At 38.4% G+C, this 21667-nt stretch overlaps 2 protein-coding genes across 2 annotated transcripts in view; one reads left to right on the top strand and one right to left on the bottom strand.

Annotated features, from left to right (window-relative positions):
* Nucleotides 1-21667, bottom strand: part of LOC146457761 (heat shock protein 75 kDa, mitochondrial-like) — a 108914-nt gene that overhangs the window by 51214 nt on the left and 36033 nt on the right. The window contains exons 5-8 of the mRNA XM_085091471.1: nucleotides 19105-19496; nucleotides 17485-17594; nucleotides 12080-12153; nucleotides 6924-6971 (exon numbers count right to left, since the gene is read on the bottom strand). Of these exons, the coding sequence (XP_084947597.1) occupies nucleotides 6924-6971; nucleotides 12080-12153; nucleotides 17485-17594; nucleotides 19105-19496 (624 nt within the window). The remainder of the gene's footprint in view (nucleotides 1-6923; nucleotides 6972-12079; nucleotides 12154-17484; nucleotides 17595-19104; nucleotides 19497-21667) is intronic.
* Nucleotides 4819-5703, top strand: LOC146457762 (uncharacterized). The gene has a single exon (XM_085091540.1). It carries the CDS (start codon nucleotides 4819-4821, stop codon nucleotides 5662-5664), a length of 846 nt encoding a protein of 281 aa, XP_084947666.1. The 3' UTR covers nucleotides 5665-5703.

Below are 21667 nucleotides of genomic sequence, written 5' to 3'. Positions count from 1 at the left end.
GTTGCATCAACGGCTATGCGATGAGAATCGAAGGAAAAAAGTTTGAATTCGAAGATACCATCGTTTGGGTTTTTGTGATGCATTCTTCGGTTGAATGGTTACAAAAAGGCTGTATTTGCAAATTGGCGCCCAAAAAAAGGTGCGCTTTTTCAGTTAAATGTATTTCTGTGAGTCATTATGCATAAATCGTATCTCGCATAATTATGTCATTCCGCAATTCTTATTTTGCATAATTATGCCATTCCGCACGTCTTTCCACATTCCATTCCACAAACTCATTCCGTCTTCTACCCTCACCGATAAAAGATTTGCTGAGAGTCTATGGCATCATATTTGCGATAAACGTGATGTAGTTCGACCGAAAATGTCACGCAAACAAAATAACACATTACTCTCTTTAATACTAAACACGTCGGATTTTGTAACCATGAGGTGCACCTAAGATAATGATGGATTTTGGCGACAAAGGAGTATTTGCAGTTCCAGTGGTAATGATGAATTTTGGCGACAGAGGGGTATTTGTGCGAATACCTTTCCACCCTGATACCCTTTTTTTCTGGACTTTCTATGAGAGATGTTCCAGCTTTTTCACTGGTAACAGCGCACGATCGCAAAATGTCACGCAGAACGTGCAATATGACACGCGTGCGAAAAGACATGCGTGCCATATGGGACGCGTGCGGATAACACAAACCTCACAGAACATCAATCAGGACTGATTTACAGAAAGTTAACTCAACGAATCTATTTCATGATCACTGGAATAGGACAGAACTTTAATGACAAAATCAAAGCGCTCTGTGAGTGACCAAAGAATGAACTATTTCAAATTATGTCTACAGTTATTTGTTTATTAAACACGCAAAAACGAAAATAAACTTCACTCGCACTGGAAGGAAACGCAAAGGTCGAAGTGTACGTTCATTCTTTTAGTGGTTTTGCGTGATTGCCAATGGACAAAATATCATGACACAAAAGAGAGTGTTTCCAGGATTTAAAAGGGCTTTAAATGAAAGAAGCTGGGTTTTATAAAGTGGAAAGACACTGCAGCTCCCGTGGCGATTGAATAACAAGCAGAAACCGTCCAGTTTTCCTTCCTAGAACCGCCGAAAATATTTTCTTTCTGAATGCCGCTTCGCCGGATGAAACTTGATACACGTGAATGATTTTGGTTGCCTAGCACGTGACCGATTTCTTCCCGGTGTTTTCAGCGTGGCAATTCCTTTCTGCATCCAAACGACGGTTTCTTTCAACGTTTTGTAACATCGGAAGGGGCTTTCAGTTTTGCTAAAGCCCATGTGCTAAAGTTGCTATTTTGGCTTTATCCAACGTAAAAATAAAAATGCGTTTAGCGTTGCGGTACTCAGTTGTTGTTGGTATGAATATGCAAATTTTCGGCGTTTACGTTTGTTCCAATGAATCGATCTTATCGCTAACACTCGACTTCGAAGGAAAGATTTTTTTTTCTGATTCTACGTTTAGAGTGTCAATTTGGCGTGCCCGTGCGTTCACCTTTTTCCCTGTTTTCCCGTGGGGATCACATTTTGGTTTTATCCAAGTGAACGTAAATAAAGAAATTAATTCGTCAAGCGTTGATTGTCACTTTGCATTTGCAAACTTTCAGTGTTTACATTTGTTCTGGTGAATAGATCTTATCGCTCACACTGGACCCCGAATGAAATTTATTTTCGAAGCTTTAGTTTTAGTTTCCTACTTTACCCTAAGCCTTTCACCCACGGAATGGTCTTGAATCTTTAAAGTTAATTGAACGTTTTCTTTTTTATATTGCGGCCAGAGAAATCAAATGTTCTGCTCGGCTGTATGTAAATTCAGTGGTTACGGCCTGATCTTGTCGATTACGTTTGACACCGAATGGGGATATATCGAGAAGAGCCAAAAGAGCGTCTGAGGTTAATTGCAGTCGAACTTTTGGAAAATATCCGTCCTGAAAGGAAAGTTGCCCCTTAGTTTTGTTCAATGGAAGGAGTTAGCAGACAACACACATACTAGCTGTTTTCTCTTAAGAATACGATATTCGTTGTGTTAATTTTACGTCCTTGTTTTTTGTCCCGTAATGGCGGCTTATGATGAATACATGCAGACTCGCAGACTCGGCCAACATGTAGCGCACGCGCAGTAGATCACTGCGTTTTGGCGTATACGAAAAAATCCTATTTTATAACTTGGCGCTCCGCCCAAGTAATAAAAAAATATGTGAAATGTTTTTAATCGGCGCATCAGAATAATCTTATTCAATCTGTAGAGAATAATTTGACAATCATTTTTATAGTACAAGAATGGTTATTTCTCGTTACATAATCGGGCAATAATATAATTTCTTTTAGCTTTCAATGAAGTTTCCGTAGCCGTATTTAAAATTTCAATTAGTGATGTGTCATCTGCATTCACGAGTTGGCTCACAGGAGCCTTTGATTATTTTAGGCTATGACATCAAATGAAGTTAAACTTGAAATTCTCTCTATGCCCTGCAACAAATCATATGGATTCTATTCATGCCCAGTCAGCATACTCAAATCCACATCCGATATCATGAGTGCTATTATTGCACAGATTTTTAATAAATCAGTTGACTCTGGCAATAACCCACCTAAACTAAAAGTGGCGAAAGTAATTCCGATCTTCAAATCCGACGACGAAACAGACCCTAAGAATTACAGACCAATTTCTCTGTTATCGTTCTTCAATAGAATTTTTGAAAAACTCGTGTATAAAAGAATGAAATCCTTTATTGATTAAAATAATATTCTTTTTTCATCCCAGTATGGGTTTAGACACGGCCATTCTACGGAGACCGCGATTCTTGACATAGTTAATGCAATTCAGTCAAATATGGATAAAGGGGAGTTTTCGTGTGGTGTTTTTATAGACTTAATAAAAGCATTCGATACGGTGGACCATAACATTTTGCTACAAAAACTAGATTTTTACGGTTTTTGTGAAATAATTAATGATTGGTTTGGGTCCTATCTACGAGAAAGAACACAGGTGACTTTTGTCGGACAAATGTCATCAAAAAAGTCTAGAATAACTTGTGGGGTTCCTCAGGCCTTTGTTCTTTCTTTTATACATTAATGCTATTGCTAAAAAAAAAATAGCTTTTATTTATTTGCAGACGATCCTAATATACTCTCATATAGCAAAAACCTTAAATCCCTTAAAATACCATGGATATTGAGCTGAACAAAATATATCAATGGCTAATATCGAATAAATTAACCCTCAACCTAACAAAATCTTTGTGAACTTTCGCCCGTACCAGAAAAGACTCCCATTCATTCCCAAAATATATATCAATGATACCCTAAAAATTAACTATGTATATCGGGAATGTAGAGAATACATTAAATATCTCGGTGTCCTCATTGACTATAGGTTGCCATGGAAATTTCATATTGATGCCATTGCTCTGAAAATCAGTGAAACCAATGGTCTGTTGTCAAGACTTAGGCATTTCGTTCCTTTTCATACCCTCACTAGCATTAATACAGTAAAAACCCGCGTGTAAGAACCTACCTTTTTAGAGTTTAGCAAAACAGGTTCTTATATTTTGGGGTACTTACTGGCATTTTAGGCTAAGTAGGTTCTTAATTAGGTTCTTAATTTTTACGGAGTAGAAAATACTGTAGTATAATATATGGTTTGTTCTTCATTATAAACTGTTACAGTATTTTATAGAATAAATGCTTATAATCAATTGTAACCGAATTGTTTTATAACAACAGTTCACATTTAACATACATTGTGCATTTTTAGTTTCACTGTGCAATTTTTTGATCTCTAAAGACAACCTTTTTGGTAAAATTTTATAAATAAAATAGTTTAACCCCGCATATAAGAACCTGTTGGAATTTTTTTTGGCTAAACAGGTTCTTATATTTTGGGGTATTAAAGTAGCAAATTTCTGCCAGGAGGTTCTTAATTTTCTAGGTTCTTACACGCGGGTTTTTACTGTAATTCCCTTATTGCACCCTATTTGCGTTATAGACTAGTTGCGTGGGGGCGAGCAAGCGAAACCCAATGAAGTAAACTTTTAATTCTACAAAAGCGTGCCCTACGTTTTATGCATTTTGCTGATAGACGTGACCACCCAATTCCATTTTTCCTAAACATGAAAATCATACCTCTGCATCAGACATCCTCTAACTTAGAGTATAATCCGGTCTATATTATAAACTGCTGGCTGAAATGATGTAAGACGTTAATAACGATTGTGTCCCTCCAAACCTCAAAGATTTATTTTTCCCGGCAAAGAAAGTACATTCCTATAATACACGATCTTCTGCATCTGACAATTGTTATATACAAAGATCAAGGCTGGAGATAAAAAGACAATCTTTCTCTAGAGCCGGTGTGAAGCTGTGGAATGAGATACCAACAAAGCTCCAGGTATTACCGAAATTGCTATTTAAAAAGAAAATCAAAATTGCACTATTTAACATCCTAGAATTTGAAGACTTGTATGACGATTTTGAATCTCTAGTAACAAAAGTCACATCACAACTGACATAGTTGTATACTACCGTTTTGTCATTCCTTTCCTTCCCACCCTATTTAATTTTTTCCTTGTCTTTTCTCCTGTGTTGCCTTTAAAGAAGCTCAGAAAAGTTCTTCATTATTTTAGTCCTCCCAAACCCTTTCCTTGTTCTTGTATCTTTGATATTATAGCTCAGTCTGCCTTCTTACTTAGCAGTGAAAGTCTTTTTTTCTTTTTGTCATCCTGGCCCGCCTAGATTAGCTTTGCTACCTGCGGCGCAAAGAAATTGTAAACAATTTTTTTTTAAACACCTTATAAAGTTGATGTTCAAGAAAAAAGTCTGTGTAGATGATGGCCGGGATACGATCCAGAAATCCCACAGGGATTTGAGGAAAGCCTTGAAAACGCAAAGGAGAAGAAACAAGTCCTCTACAGTTGACCTCAAGTATGGAAGATGGATGCCTAAAAATAGATACAATGTCGACCAGGTTCCTCCCCCATTTGTAAATGAGCAAGATAAAACCTACGACAGATTAGGTGCTAAGCAAGTGTGGGTGTCACAACCATCATCTGGTTTAGATAAACGACAGTCTACCCTACAACTTTGTATTAGGGCTGATAGGGAACAAAATGTGAAGCCAGCTCTTATCTTCGGAGGAAAAGGGCGTGTGGCCACTGAGGACAAAGAAAAGTATGATAGGGTTGACATGTATTTCCAGCAAAATGCCTGGATGGATGAAGAAGTCAACATGCAGTGGGTCCAGGGCACACTTATTCCAGGAATTGGGAATGACAAAGAAGAAAAAGTTCTATTTGTAGACAACGTCGACTTCCAACAAAGTCAACAATTGCATGAAAGAGGCAGAAATCAGATCAACGCTACAGTTTACATGCTGCCTGAACACCACACTGACAAAATCCAGCCCATTGATGCAGGATGTGGTCGGATGACGAAAGTTAAAATCGGTGCAGCACTGGAAACATGGCTGGTAGAGGAGACCAATCTCGATAAATGGCAGGATAGACTTTCAGCAAAGGATAGAAGGATCCCGATGACCCAATGGACTGGGGAGTTGTGGAGTGAGTTAAGTGATGATCAGACCTTTTTTAAGGGATTATTTGGGAAAACTGGCTGTTTGCTGACAGCAGATGGCTCTGATGATGTATAGATCTCACCGCAAGGTTTGGAAAATTATCAGATTTAAAGGGATCGGATAATTGGACTGGGAATTTAAGAAACTGGATGCTGACATTTTGCTTTCTGTTTGCTTGTAGGATTGGGGACCAGTCAATAATTACATGGAAAGAGGGAGGGGGCGCTGGTGTATTTTTAATTTGCTTGACTTTTGCTGAGTTTCGAGTTCTTTATCACCAGAACTGCTACCTCTCCCCCAATGTAATATTATTGCCTTGATTAATGCCGTGAAGGCTAGTTCCATCCATTAATTAATTAATTAATTAATTAATTAAAATGTTGTGCTTGCACATTGATTTCATCTGTTGGTAGTCTATGTAGTACCATATTTAATTTTTAGAAACAATTTTAAGAACACCTTAAGAGCATTTTCAGGCTGATTTTGAAGAAAACACTCGATATATAAGAATAAAATCAGCCTGAACCCCCCAAATACGTGTTATTTTATGGCGGTTTTTACTGTACTGCAAAATAAGGCTGAGATCATCCTCAAACTGCCCAGCTTCTCCTCTTCGACGCAAGCTGTTGAAGCTCTTGGCTGGCAAACCCTCGCAAAACGCAGACATTGTTATATTCGTATTTATGAATATGTTAATGACTGATTGATTTTGGTTTGAATCTTTTACGAAATTTTAACGTCCATTCATATAACACAAGAGACATGAACAATCTTCGTTTTCCCAGAGTACAAAGGAACTATGGAAAATGACGCACTTTTTATCAAGGACTTGCCGAATAGAACTCTTTAGAGGAGTCTGTAAGGTGTTGCCATTAATGTCCTTTGCTTGTCACTGTACTTTTGTCTTTGATGGTGGGTTAGCTTCAGCCAGCACCCAGTCTACATTTTTAATACAACAGCCCACTCGAACATTACAAATGATTCTTTCTTTTCAGAACTAACGGAAGGTTGGTAAACGGCTGTAATTTCAGAAAAACAACTGCTGTATTAGAAGAATTTTACTGTCTACGCAAATGAAAAGTGTTACTTATGATATCCATTACAACTGATATTGGAGTCTTGGATGAGCAAATAGTTAAAGTAACTACTACTTCTTGTAATTAATCAAAGTGAAGTCAATAAAGATTACTTTGGTTTTACTTCATAGAACCTTTATCTGTGTTTAATTTAACTTTTGTTATTTATAATGATAGAGTTATTGCTATTTAACAAATAGAAATAAACCACACAACGTTACGTGATCTATAAATAAGTTTTCTACATCGTATGCATACCTCATGGTCTTCATTGGTTATACTCTTGGGATCTAACGTCCACAATGGCTAAATGACAAACAAACAGGGGAAAAAAGCAAATAAGAAATATTGTCACTTGGTAAACAAATACATATTTGTACATATTCAGTCAAATCTCATCATGTAAACATCATGTATATTGGACATAACTTGAGATTCCTTTTGTTTGTTGGTTGGTTTTTCTCAAGGATTTCTTTACAGTCTTGCTAATAATAATGAATTTAGCCACCTTGGTGACGAAGTAATTGAAATTATTTTTAGTCATTGCAAATGTTCAGTGTTTTTGTACAAATTGAATTCCATAGAAAAACAGCTCTTTTCATGACCAAGTTGTCTCTAACAAGAAGTGAATACTAAGCAGGTAGCAGCAATAACTATTTTAATTGATCAACAGCAGGTTAGTTTCACAACATACGAACTCTCCAACCATTAGTACGCTAACCTAGCCTAACACTGTCCCAGTGATCATAGCATGCCTGCTAGTGGCCAGTCTCAGTCAGTTAGGAAACTACATTCCCCCATGCATTAAAATAAATGGGAACTCTTAGCTGACTACTAACACATGTTCAGTTCTCAGTTCAAGCAAACTAATAATAAAACGAAAGTTCGGTGACAACTGTTCATCCACAGGATCTTGTCAGATAACAAATAGTCTGAATACTTGTTTAAGAGGTATTCACCCATACTCTTTTGAGGCCATTTACTGTGACTGGCGCTTTGCTGTGAAGGACGTTGCCGAGGTGGTTGCACTGAACCATTGGCGAAAGGGACGGTTCAAGTCTTCAGTCTCTGGTGACCGCAATTCATGGGGATGATTCTCCATCTATGGTGATGCCAGATGATCGGGAGTGGGCTCGAATGGTTCTTGACTACTGGTCTCTGGCCCTGGCTTCCACCTGCCTGCTTTCTCAGAGGTCTGGTCAAGTACCTCCATAAAAAATGTGCAGTAGTGATGGGCTGCTTCCTTTTGGCTACTATTTGCACTCCTTTCAAGTACTGCACTCCTAGCAGCTTGCCGTCAAATGGAGGTGTGGCTTTGCTGCTGTATTCAGATCTGGCCAACTCCGACCTGGATGTCTGATGATTTCACAATCTTTTTCACAACATTCTCATTTTCATCTTCTTCTCCAAATCATGCTAAAAACCTCCTCAAAATCCATTTTTTAGGGTTGATCTCTACCAGGCAACCTTGTGTGGAACTTGCTACCAGGGAACATCAGCTTGGCCGGCACTGGTTTCATGATGCAGTGTGGGGTCACTCTAAAGCAGGGTAGGAAACTTTGTACATTGCCTCAAATTTTAAAAGGTCAGTCCGCATTTGTGGTAGAGCTTTTTTAGCACTCTCATAAACTGCTCTTCTTCTGCATTGACATGAGGGTTTCTCAGTGGCTTACATTCGTGCTTGAAGCCAAGGTACTTGCTGAAGTTTTTAAAAAACTCTTGTCCACTGACTGGAGACCCATTGTTCCTACCCGTGATCATTGGTATTTCAAGTGATGATAAAATAACAAACTATATTTCCGCCCAGCATGACTGCCTGCATGTGACCAATAGGAGGTATTCTCCTGCACTAGTAGGGCCCCAGAAACCTATGGCAACTTCTTTCCAGGGCTCACTTGGTAGAGGCAACATTAGCAGTTGTTCACACTCATAAGTTGATTACCACTTGTTGTTGGTGTCCAAATCTGGAAGCAATACTCTGATTCTGAGACACGCCTTTGTCTTTGTAACCCCTGATGTCCCTCATGGGCTAGTCGGACTACCTTGCCTCAAAATGCCCTGGGTACCACTATGCAGGCCTTTCACACTACCAATCCACCACCTGCTGCTAACTTCATGAAGACTGGCCAAACTGTGGCCTGAGGTTTTCCTTTCTGCCAATGTGAAGTACCCTCTGACTATTGCACTTTTCAGCTCCGTCAGGCCTAGGTCCCGAACTGTTTCTTCTAGCAGGTCTTTCCATGAGACTGTATGTGCAATGCAACCTGTACTACTGCTTGGATAACTTTCTCAAATACCTCGTCATCTTCAAGTCAGCATTAGCTCCAGCAAAGTGCAAGAATGATCACTCATGCGCTTGTGACTGGGGTGGGCCTGTTGCATGTAATGCTTTCACTTTGTTTTGATCCGGTGATATTCCATCACTGGAGAAGACTTTGCCAAAGAATGTCCCTTATAGTTGGTTGATCTGGCTCTTCATTCTGTAACAGGTCAGTCCGTGACTCCACCAACCTCGCAATCATCACTTTAAGTTCCCCAATGTTTGTAAAGACATTGTCATACTCTTCAGCCAAGTCCTTTGTGGCTTCTTGTTCCACTACCGATGCCAAATGCGACGCTTTTGTTGTCTGCTCGATGTGGCACCCCACAAGGTCCATGTTCTCGGCTGCCTAACTAAGGAGTCCTTGACTATGAATATGATCTCCTCAATGCTCCTTTGGTTTTAGCAGATGGTGGCAGTGAAACAGCTTAAGCTGGTCCTCGGCCATCCCCCCAGATAACCTATGATGACTGCTTCTTTTGCTGCAGGTGGCTTGTTCCTTTAAGGCTATCAAAGTGTTTCTCAGTGATGTTAGTAACACCTGTTTGTGTGTCCAGGTGTAGTGTGACAGCAATAGTGTTTATTTCCACTGTCACCATGGGGTTTTGCAATTGGCCGTATTTATACTACAGACATCTAAGACGTGCAGACGTCTAAGACGTCTGCCCGTTAACTGCATCTAGTATAAATACGGGATGCACTTAACTTGTCGTTCAGTGGGAGTAGTATAAATACGGGACGCACTTAATTTGCACCGCAAAATGCAAAAATGGCTGATTTTCTCAAAAAGAGACTGGGTTCTACTCACCAAAAAGACTGGGACCGAGCGGGAACTATTAGCGCGAAACGAAAACGTGTGCAAATAAAGTGCAAATATGAAGTATGTTGTGTTTGTATAGTTTCAACTGATCAACGCAATAAGCCTTCACTACACATTGTGAAGTCTATTGCAGCGATGACGAGAAGAAGAAGATATGAATTTACAGATGTTTATTAGGAATCGGAAGAGGTCGAGCAGACAGATGTTTGAGCAGATGAATGAAGATGTTGAGCTTGCGGAGGCTATGGCCTTAGCGGGTGTAATCCTGAGCAAGAAACCAAGGCTGGAGAGGAGCCAAAATAAGCCTTCAGACGCACTTAACTTTAGACGTCTTAGTCGACTGACGTTTAAGCCGTCTGCCTTAATTCCCATATTTATATAAGTCATCTTAGACGTCTTCTAGTATAAATACGGCCATTTACGCTGTTACTTGGTATAGATAAACCTCTTCTTTGTTGATTGATTGTATCGAATGCCTTTGAAAAATCTAAAAAGGTAGCGCATGATATTTTTTCATCGTCAATTGCTGATTTTAAGTTTTCAAGAGTTCCAGAATGGCATATTCAGTTGAATATCCTTTTCAGAAGCCAAATTGGAAGTTAAAAAGCAGACATTGTTTTTCTAAGAAGGACACAAGTTGCTGATATACTAATCTTTCCAGAACTTTTAATTACTAAATGGAGAAATAACTGCTATAGGCCTATAATTCCTTAGCTCAGTTACTGCACCACTTGTAAATATGGGAGTTACCTTTGATAACGTATGTATTTGCTGTCAACACTTTTTTCCTTTACTGATGTATGTTCCTCTCCTAAGCCTAATTTAATTCGCAGAGCTCTACAATCAGTTTTATAAATTCCACTTCCCCCTATCTTTTTTTGTAACTGCACAGAGATAGTGGCCAACATGAAAGCCTTGCTCCTTTGGCCACTACGCACTTCTTCCCTAGAAGGTAAAACCACTTATTTAAAATAAATACAATGCCCTACATGTTTATTTTCTCACCATAAAAAATATATAATTGTATTTTGAATACGTGTGAATAAAAATTGAATGGAATTGAATTGAATTGGCCTTGTTGTCCTCTGCTGAATGGCTCTTGTTTAGCTCCTGCCCCCAATTCAGGCTAGGCTAGACTTTCTGCCTGGACATACGCGGGCAAAGTGATTAATTGCTCCATATCTAAGGCAATTCCTTCCTCTAGCCAGGCAAATGCCTCCCTTTGAATGGATTTGCCTTTGTCGGATGTGCTGCTCTGCATGCTGTATTGTTCTGGCCTTGAGATCTTGTTCCCTTCATTGCTATTCTTTGCATTCAGTTATTCATCTTCACAGACTCACCACTCTTCGTGTTTAGCTTTTTAAAATGATTTTGCATTTCACGCACCATCTTCTGGTCCCTGTTCTTTTGGATTAATTCGTTTTGGAGCTCACCATTCCTTGTTTTGACAACTACCAACATGATAGCATTTTCTATGTTGATTGGGAACTCACAATGCAAATCTTGTTGTCTGGACTTCGTTTCAAAGTTCCTGAAGGGTAGGTCTGGGGCGTGTCAATTTCAAGGTGTTTTGTCAGTGTGCCTCCAAGTGCTGATTTAGCTTCTCAATGTGCAACTCATAATTCATAGGTTTTCCAGCAGTATTTAAATTAACTTCTGGAGTTTTCCGCCTCCTACTAACAGGAACAAGTAGAGATTATCTGCCAGACTCACCAACATCCATGGCATATTTTTTCATATTGATCTCACCATAGCTTCCATGCTTTCTCATGCTGACCCCGTTTTTCCTTCAGATTCATTGTGCCCAAGCTCACCAAACATTGGGAAACACTCACGATTTGCCTCGCTGCAGGTTGTTTTCGTCTTGAAGAGCTTCGTTTCGCTGCATTTTGTCCCTTCTTAGTTGCCAATTTAATGGACAAAGAACAGCTTAGTTTCACAGTGTACCAACGCCATACTCTCCAAGAATTATAGTAACCTAGCCTAACAATATCCAAGTGTTGACAGTGTGCCCAATAGTGGCCAGTCTCAGCCACTTAGGATACTTCAATGATCTGACTAACAATTTACTCAAATCAGTATTTTTAGAAGATGTGGTCTCCACTGGAAAATGACGAACATCACTTGCAAGTTAAGCATCGAAAAAGTGGTAATCAAGCTATTCACTTATTTTTAAAACTGTACAAATAAGTACACGTAAGGGGCTAGGGGTGGGGACCCATCAAGTGAGGGGGTACCTGCGGTCACTCAAATGTAATTTAAATATATATATACCTGAATTGTGTTAATGCATGTACCATTCAAGAAAATTGGATAGCTCACAAAATTACTGTATTTCTTGATAGTACCTGCAATAAAAAAGTTCACCAAGTTATGTCATGTGACTATGAAACAATGATGGGTAAAAATATTCTCTTTGATTAGGTAAATTTATTTTTCACACAATGCTGTTCCAAGAGGATGCTTTAAATAGCGTATCAGCCAAAAAACCTACTAGCCACCAACAAATTGCACCCTTGTCACTAACCCAGCAATTTGGCTTAGCTTGGTTACAGAAAGAGTAGCAGGAATCAGACCTTCCCACTACCACCATTTGCAATTTTTTCGTCGTACATGCCCCCAAGTTATGATGTAATTACCAAAACATGGTAATTACTTACTCAGGGTATGACATAACATATCTGAAGCAGATTCTACGTCAAGCCATATCATATATTAGACCCCTAAAAGGAAACATGAAAGACATTTGGGGAAGGTACCAAAGGAGCAACCGGCCTATAAAACTTCTGAAAGTGGAACCTTGTCATGTTTTTTCGCAGACAAGTATGTCAACTAAGAATTTTCCTTTTTAAAGGAAATTAGGGGTGACTCTTTGAAGACTTGTTGTAGAAATGGCTGGTTCTGTATCAAATGCCATTTTCCATTAAAACATACCTGAGAATTGACACTGATGGTTGATAGCTAGTGTCACAAAATGAGATATTTGTTTTAGTGTATGGGTTTTTTTTTCTTTCAATGCCGATGAAATTTCTGTGAATTTAAGTATTATTTGTAAGAAGAGGGTGAGTGTTTCATTCACTCGAAAACAATAAAGCTATCTGTTTTCTCACGTTTGGAAATCCAATGAAACAAGAAGCCCGAGTCTTTTAAATGATTTCTCCAACAAATAACTCTAAAAGTTTTCTGTGTAATAAGCGGTGCCTGTTCAGAGAGTTCTTTGTTTGTTAATATTTTTGTTGGATTGCACTTGCCAGGTTAGCCAATTGTTTGCTTTGTCACGGCTATCTTACACCCACTTCTTAGGTTTTCTCATTATTGATATCTCCCGCTTCGTGGTCGTTTGAATGAAGCGCTCACTTTGCTTAGTACTTTGCTTCGTTATGGCTGATAGCATCATGAATAACTAACGAGTTTGAGAACATTTGATAAAAGTTTTTCAATCAGATTTTTTGGGGAGCCTTTAGTAAGGAGTCACAATTTGAATTTTCTAACATTATTTTCAAATGTTGTTTTGAAAGTTGTACACAGGAGTCTTTGGGCTGCACCCTCACAAATCCTGTTTTTGCAACTGGTTTGGTGGCTAGAGGAGAAATGTGTGCATTGAAAGGTTTCAGTCGCCTTGAAATGTTTTTATATCTTAAAATTGTTTGCCTTTGTTTACAACTGCATCTACAAATGTAGTTTCAGTACCTGATATTTTAGCCCATAAATTTGACTGTAGGGTGATGTGTTTGCTTTTTCTAAAAATTCTCCAAAACCAGGTTTATTAATGTCCCACAAAGAAAAAAATCATTGATATGTTGTTTCAAACTGCAGGGTTTATGACCAATATGATCAAGAATTTGTGTCTTAAAGCAACAGCCATATTGGTGCCCATAAAGCAATTGTTGCTTAAAACACAAAAAGCTGTTAAATTCAATGCTAATTTAATGCAGTTTAATGAATGTTGAACCAAGTTAACAATCACGAGCTGAGCAGTCCTGTTTGGTCAGCAGTCTCTTTCACTACAGTAGTCATCAGTCTAATTAATGAATGAGGCTTGATAGCCTGTCATCGATACATTGTAGTTTGACACTCTAGCCATTAAGTGTTTGTAGCATGATTTAGTGGTTTCTTCTGAATTTTGCCAGCAGACCTTTATCCCCCTCCCAAAGGGTAGTCATGGCTGGGTTGTGTGGAATTGCCAGTCATGGGTGTGGTATTCTATCTAGGTACTGGTTGATCATGGTAGAAGCCACTGGATGTCTCAGGGGCCTACCTGGTGACAAAAAACTTCATACGTTTTTATACACCTTCCAACGTTGTTTGCTATCACTCAAATGTAAAAGTGTAGTTCCAACGAAATTTTTGAAAAGGAATTAAAGAACCAGGTAGGCAGGCCTTCACTTTGTCCCCGTTTATTTTAATTCCAATTTAACTTTGCAAGAATCCGAGTATGGTAGAAGCCACTGGATGTCTCAGGGGCCTACCTGGTGACAAAAAACTTCATATGTTTTTATACACCTTCCAACGTTGTTTGCTATCACTCAAATGTAAAAGTGTAGTTCCAACGAAATTTTTGAAAAGGAATTAAAGAACCAGGTAGGCAGGCCTTCACTTTGTCCCCGTTTATTTTAATTCCAATTTAACTTTGCAAGAATCCGAGTATGGTAGAAGCCACTGGATGTCTCAGGGGCCTACCTGGTGACAAAAAACTTCATACGTTTTTATACACCTTCCAACGTTGTTTGCTATCACTCAAATGTAAAAGTGTAGTTCCAACGAAATTTTTGAAAAGGAATTAAAGAACCAGGTAGGCAGGCCTTCACTTTGTCCCCGTTTATTTTAATTCCAATTTAACTTTGCAAGAATCCGAGTATGACTTTGAACTTCATAGCTTTTCAGGCTTTATCAAAAGCAGTTATTGTGACCTTAGGTTAATATGTATAGCCTTTCCTCATCTAGCTGTGTGATCTGTTCCTATTCAGTGACCCTAACAGTTTCACAAGTGAAGAGACATACCCAAACCTTTTGCTGACACTGCATAGACAAGTGGACAAGATTTAATAACAGCATCTGCCTCTACCAGGAAGGTTTCAAGCTTTTCTTGCAGTTGGCAAATCTTCCAAATTTATTCCCTGAGTGATTTCCTGAGTGCATTCTCTCATAAAATCATCCATCAAAGGGGCCAGTTCCACTATAAAGTCCCATTCATTCCCTTGGTTGACAGTAAAACTTTGATTTTCGTGGCTTGAGGTTGTTTAATTCCAGGCTTGATCAAAGGCAGTTCTTGTGACCTTATGTTTGTATTTGTATTTTTTAAGTTGTCGAGTAATATCCAATATAATCTGTATAATTAGGTTTTCCTCATCTTTCTATGATCATTTCTTAGTCAATGGCCTTAATAGTGACACAAGTGAAGAGGCATACCCAAACCTTTTTCTTAAAATTTTCACTTTAAGTATCCAGGGAACCGAAATAATCAAAATCATCGAAGTGAATGGAGCAAATTTTGCTGCTATATTTCTGGGCCATGAAATGGAAGTTTCCCAAAGTCCTGAAGAGAAAACAAAGGAAATCACTATAACAAAGGAAGTTTCGAAATGTGATCTTAATTATCCTAGAATTGGGTGAATTTGTGCCTTGAATTTCTCCAAGAATTGTGAATTGCTTAAGAAGCTCCATCAAACACTTGAAAGAGTGTTTGTTTCATCTTATTTCCAATACCTCAAAATGGTTGAAAAAAAAAAAACCCTTGATTGTGCCTCATTTTTTCAACCCACTTTTCAGCGTTTGGAAATCAGATAAAACACTCTTCTTGATAAAAATAACACTTGAACAGTCCACCTGAACATTTCTAGCAGGTGCTATAGCCATAAATTACTTTCAGACCTTCCTTGCGGAATACAATTTTCCTTTTGGAGTTGAGCTAGGAATGAAAACATTTTTGGTGTTAATCCTGGATGAGTAGTAAGACGAAATGGCTCCCTTTGGGATAAACTATTAGTCAGATAAATTGCCTCCAGGGTTAGTTCAGAATGGACCATTCTTCACTGCAGCTTAAACTGTATTCATGAAGTTGAATTTAAAATTGACCCTAGGAGTCCTCTTTGTTTGTGACTCTACTCGTTTCCTTGAAGGCTTCAGGGAAGTTGGTTGTCTGCATGGATGAACTTCATCCATAGAAATTCTGCTTCTTTTATTTCAGTAGCCTTTAGCTCCCCAGTTTGGGCTTTCTTACATTTCAACTGAATCTTAACAGCCATGCTGTGATTCAAGGAAGTTAAAGAAGGGAGAAGTACTCTGTTTCATCTGCACCAAATGGTGTTTCAGCCCTGGTGAAACATATTAAGTGGTTTTCAACCCTTCCTGTATTGCATTTTCGTAAATAGGTAATTGAACCCTTCATCTCACGTTTAATCTTCTCAAATGTATCTTTTCTAACTTCAGAGATATCCCAAGCAGGCCATACTTGTTCACTGTCTTGACGCCACTTTGGTCCATGCTACCAAAGTTTATATTTGTTCAAATCAAGTGCCGAGACTCCTCATGATGCTAAATCTGCAGGCTTTTGACTTGTGACAACATACAAGAAGAAAGAAGCTATATTTCTCAACCCTTTCTTCACAATGTCAGCAGTATCTTTTGTTCTTTTTTGATGTGCAAACAGATACCAAATTTCAAAGAGATTGCGTAACTTTGGACTACTTTAAATCTCCATCTCATCCATCTCCATAGTTAAGTAAGCTTTTATAAATTAAGACTTGGACATATATTTAAGTAGTTTTTTAGTTCCTGGCAGGTCCACACCAGCCTTTGGGTTGCCGCAAACCGACCTGCCTCAACAAAAATTATATGTATGTATGTATATGTATGTAAGGAATTATTGTACAACAGCTTTGAACTAATTGATATTTTTCTTCAAGACTCAGTTTCCCTTGACAAATCTGTTATAAAATTATAACAGCACAACAAGTCTGGTAATAAATGGCACCTGTTCAATCAATTACACCTTGAACATTTTAGTGTCTAGTGTCATCCCGAAAACCCAACTTTGACCAGAAAACGTACTAAAACAATCAATAAAAAAAAACAAATAGAAAATGGTGCAGCTGGCATTTAAGTTTGCTCAATTACCATTTTATATTGTCTATCAATAACGATCATTTTTTTTCTTGTTTTCTTTTCTCTTTTGTATGTTGTTTACCATTGTGAGCTTTGTTGTCCTGTGTTTCTTGGGAGAGTCTGTTTGACTTACAATTTCTTTTTGAGTAAAACAATGTTTTTCTCTTTCCTTTCATGTTACTTTTTTCTATGTCAATAAGTAATTACACCCAATTATCATGCTTTTGGTAGTGAACACTGTCATTTCTGTTTTCCATAATACTGTTTAGCAGGCATTTTTAATTATGCAAACCTGGCAAACAATAAAATAGCAAGTGAACCATTTCCCTAAAGTCGACTTTTGGTATGATGTCTCTTGGTATTAGAGGAACTACCTGTGCATACCGTAAGGCTTGGGTGCTTTTTCGCCAGATTGAGTGGACAAAAACTGGGGGTGAAAGCAACTTGTTTCAGAGAAATATACTGCTTTCAAACCACGCTCCAATAGGACAGTCTGCAGGAATCATGGATTTGAACAAAGTACATGATCCAATTTATATTTATTGTCAATAATAGTATCTCTGATAGCATCTCACCTTCAACTGTGGTATTGAGAGAAAAATTCTTGTGGTCTTCTTTCAGATGGATCACAACTTTTGTTCCGCGAGAAACATTTTCTGCCTTGGCAATCTCAAATGAGCCAGAACTACAACAGTAAAGCATCTCTTAGAATCTTCAAACATGCAAAATTCAAAATAAAAAGAACAAACAGTCTTTCAGAGTACACGAGTGGGAAGGTGCTGTTACTCTTGTAAAAAATAATATCTAGTTGGTAATAAAAACAGGAAGAATTTTCATATCTCTGACCACTGTCCCAGTAACTGAACAAAACCATGGGATGAAACTCCAAACCCTTATTTAAGTGTATGTTCAATCACCCACTATTTTTTCTAAATGATGTGCTTATTGGTGGTAGGTGGTAACAGCAACTATTTGGAAGACACGGTTTGATACATAAATATACACAGTCCACAGGTGGCTGACAAAAATCTTATTTCCTCGCTGTTTATTGGTGAGTTCCACCCAGGTCAGTGAGGCTATGGGTTCCCCAGCTTTCCCTTACACAACTTTTAAAGAATACAACAGGCCTCATTGATCCACTTTTGCAGTAAGTCTGCAATACGTATTAGTGCAACCTCAGGAATTTTAATCATCCTGCAGATGTTTCTACTGAGTCCTGCAGAGATGCCCGTAAACCACTCCCATGTCTCTCTGGTGACACATTCTGTTGTGTGTGAAGAAATGACTTCACAACTACTAATCTTGAACTTCACAATGGATGTGTCTTACATCATTTGATTTCAGCTCAGTACAATTTTACTACATTCACTTTCAGTCCATGAGGGTTTCCTTCTAGTCATGTTTGGCAGCTGACTTGTGAAAATGTATTAATGCACTGGTTGACACCACCTTCATGCACAGCAGTTATTATCTCTGAAGCCATTGTTAAAAAACCCTGCCTCAAGATCAATGAACTGCTGCCAGCAGAACACTTTCACAAGTTCTAGCAGCAAGGGCGTGTCTTACTTCTTCGGGAGGCACCAGTGACTTGCAGGTTTTCAAATTTAATTATGTCCTCACACCACTAGCTGAGTCTATATTGATTTTTAAGCAGACCGGGAGGGTCTGTAAATATGTTGTGATTCATCTTAAAGATGCGATGACATTTGTTAATAAACCAATATTATTATTATTGCTAATCAATCACATGACAGTGCTCAGATTAAGGCTCTTTGCATTTCCTAAGCCTCTTTACAGTGTTTGTAGATTCTATTCCAATTTCATCACATTAACCTTAAATAAATAAAAATTGGGGGGGGGGGGGGGGTTTCTAGACCTGAAAGTGGGCAAAATACAGTACAATATTTTCAAATGATTTTTGTTTTTTGCAAATGCTAATTACTCAATGTCAAGATAATTATTTGTTATTTAATTTATTTTTAATAAATTTTGCTGAAACTCTGCAATCAAGTCTTGTTTGCTTTGAAGTTGTGCTATACTAAAAAAAGAAACTAAAATTGTCAGGTCTGTCTGTCAAGTGGTAAGTTAAACATTCCGTGATGGTGGAAGTTTATGTAAAAATGTCCTCATTTCCCTTGAAGGTCCAGTCTTATTATACAGCGACTCTTTGCTCAAAATCACACAAAAGCGTTTACCCGTCCGATGTCCAAAGGAGTCCTTCACTGCCAGGAGTATAAGAACGTGTGTACACATCAACTCTATCTGCCACCATGAAAGTGGAATAGAATCCCACTCCAAACTGTCCAATGATGCTTTTTTCTGCTGAATCTCCTTGCCGCAGTTTGTCCAGTTCCTCAAGAAATGCCTTTGAACCTGACCTGGCAATAGTGCCCAGATTATCCACTAACTCCTTTTCTGTCATACCTATCCCATGATCTTTTATTACTAAAGTTCCATTCTCTTGATCAGTTGCAATATTGATTTCAAGAGGAAGTTCATTTTCTGCAACATCTTTTCCTGTCATAAACTGGTAATGCAGTTTTTCCAAGGCATCAGAAGAATTCGATATCAGTTCACGAATAAAAACCTGTGGCAAGCAAGGATAAAAGCAATCATGAGTTTTTAACTTAGTAATCCTTGGAATAACAACCATTCAAATTCAGAGAGTATTAACAGGGAGTATGATATGATATAAAACTCATCATCATCATCATATCTTTATTTACCCTCGGATTTAAAAGTAGCTTATGCAGTTAATATCTCTGAGCACTTACCCACCTAACCATGAGAATATACACAAAGACCAGACCACAACACGGGGAAATATGTCCCCTGCTCTTTGCAAACAGTGAGTGGGTTCTTTAACGCCCTACAGAGTTATTTACTAACAAGGGTTGTGAGACGGGGCCTACGGTTTATCATCCTTATCCAAGAAGACTAGAAAGTCTAACCATTTGCAGATGTCATTACAAAGGCAGCACTTTCTCCTCAATTAATTAAAGACCCTGAGTGTTGGTCCGGCCAGGGTTTGAATCCACGACCTCCCGCATGGTAGTCCAGTACTCTACCAACTGAGCTAACCAGTTGGCGGTCGACCAACAACAGTGACAGTAAGTGTTCAGTTCAATTAAAATTGGCCCTGAGACGACAATGATTGACAGAAACAATACTTATTTAGCAATTATTGCTACAGATCATAAACTGCCCTGTTGTTTGTACAAATGATCTTCTTGTTCTCCAAAAGTAGTTTTTGATCATCAACATCCCTGCATTGAGATTAATATGTCATTCTACAAGGAGGACAGTTTTGGGGGAAATGGTTTGTAACATTGAATGGGGGAAGAGGGGGAACATAAATTTGCATCAGCAAGCTGTGATTTCCATTGTAAAACAGGAGTTAAAAATGGAGGTGTAGCAACATTTTAGTCGCTCATTGTAGCTTCAGGTCTCTTTGGGATTACCAGGGCACTTGGACATACATCTCACCCTTTTCATCACAAAAAAGATTGGATGTTCATTTTGCTGGTGTTTATTGCTCTCTTTCAGGGATTGTCCATGTAAGTCGTTTGTTTTGTGTAAAATTTTTTGTCCTAGTTAATTTAGGTTTTTCTTTCAGTCACCATTTCTGTTTTTTTCCCTTTCAACTTAGATTTCACTAAACTAAATAACCAAACATCTGAAGATGTCCTTCAGTAGCATCTTGAATAATGGGTAAATGGGTCAAGTGAGGCCTTAAGCTACTGTATCTTGTTTTATTCTGAGCTTTTGCATCATCAGGGGATGAGAAAATATTCCACCGGCCAGGATTATAAAATGGAGTGGTGGTGTGAATGGCACAAATAACGAGTAGGTGATGCTAATCACAATAGACAGTAGTTGTTACGTTCGACGTTAGGAGAACACAACCTGAACTCAACCTCTAGAGGCCTGGGAATGAACATTTAGGAGAGAGAAACTCGATTTTGTGTTTGGGTCAAGTACCGGATGCAGATATATGTCATAGACTTGTGCAGCAAGGTGCGCGCATACGTTTTTTTCCCCACGTCCAAAGAAGTGTTCCGTGGAAAAAAGCGTCACTTTGAAACCACTGTATTCGTGCTGTGTGTTCTAACCTCTGCTCCATTCGTAAGTTCAACCACAATTATTTTTGCAAGTTAACTGCAATGTTGTTCGGAAATTTCATAGCTCTAATACAACGAAGTTTGATTAGGAACTTGTTTCCTGGAAAGTCCTTTATTCCAGCCACAAAGAAGCAAATATGACACGTGTTATCATCCTGTGAAATTCCATGGATGAGAGAGAGTTCGCTAGAAAACAATTGAAAAGCAGTTGGTTATTTGAGTCCCTTGTGCCCTTGGCTTAAAACGAAACGAAAAAACAATGCTAGGCTTGCTGCCTTCTCAAGGTCAAATATGGCCAACCTCGATACCCATAACAAACATTCGTACCCACTCAATAATCCTTTATTACTCCGAGTACTATATAATGACGATAGTGGTAAAAACTAAATGACGCGTTTTGATGAGGACAAAAGATATACGAGTTCTATGAGTTCTGTAGACAGTTATGACTACACCAAAAGATCTCTAAGTTTAATGCAGTCTTCTTAAGAATTGAGTTCAGGTTTGTATTTTCAAATGCAAAATGCTTAATTTGCACAACCATAAGTTGACGGGGTTGTTAACTTGTGTAATTATTTTGACATCAATGCTATCATTACTAGTTACTGTCCTTGGCACATAAGTATGTGTTTCTTTA

Source organism: Pavona decussata, unplaced genomic scaffold (genome assembly GCF_977016875.1).
Source record: "Pavona decussata unplaced genomic scaffold, jaPavDecu1.1 SCAFFOLD_237, whole genome shotgun sequence".
Taxonomy (NCBI): Eukaryota; Metazoa; Cnidaria; class Anthozoa; order Scleractinia; family Agariciidae; genus Pavona; species Pavona decussata.
The sequence above is the reverse complement of the archived record's forward strand: the minus strand, read 5'-3'. Positions and strand labels throughout refer to the sequence as shown.

Coding starts and splice junctions, on each gene's coding strand:
- LOC146457762 (XM_085091540.1), top strand. CDS start 4,819: ATGTTCAAGAAAAAAGTCTGTGTAGATGATGGCCGGGATACGATCCAG.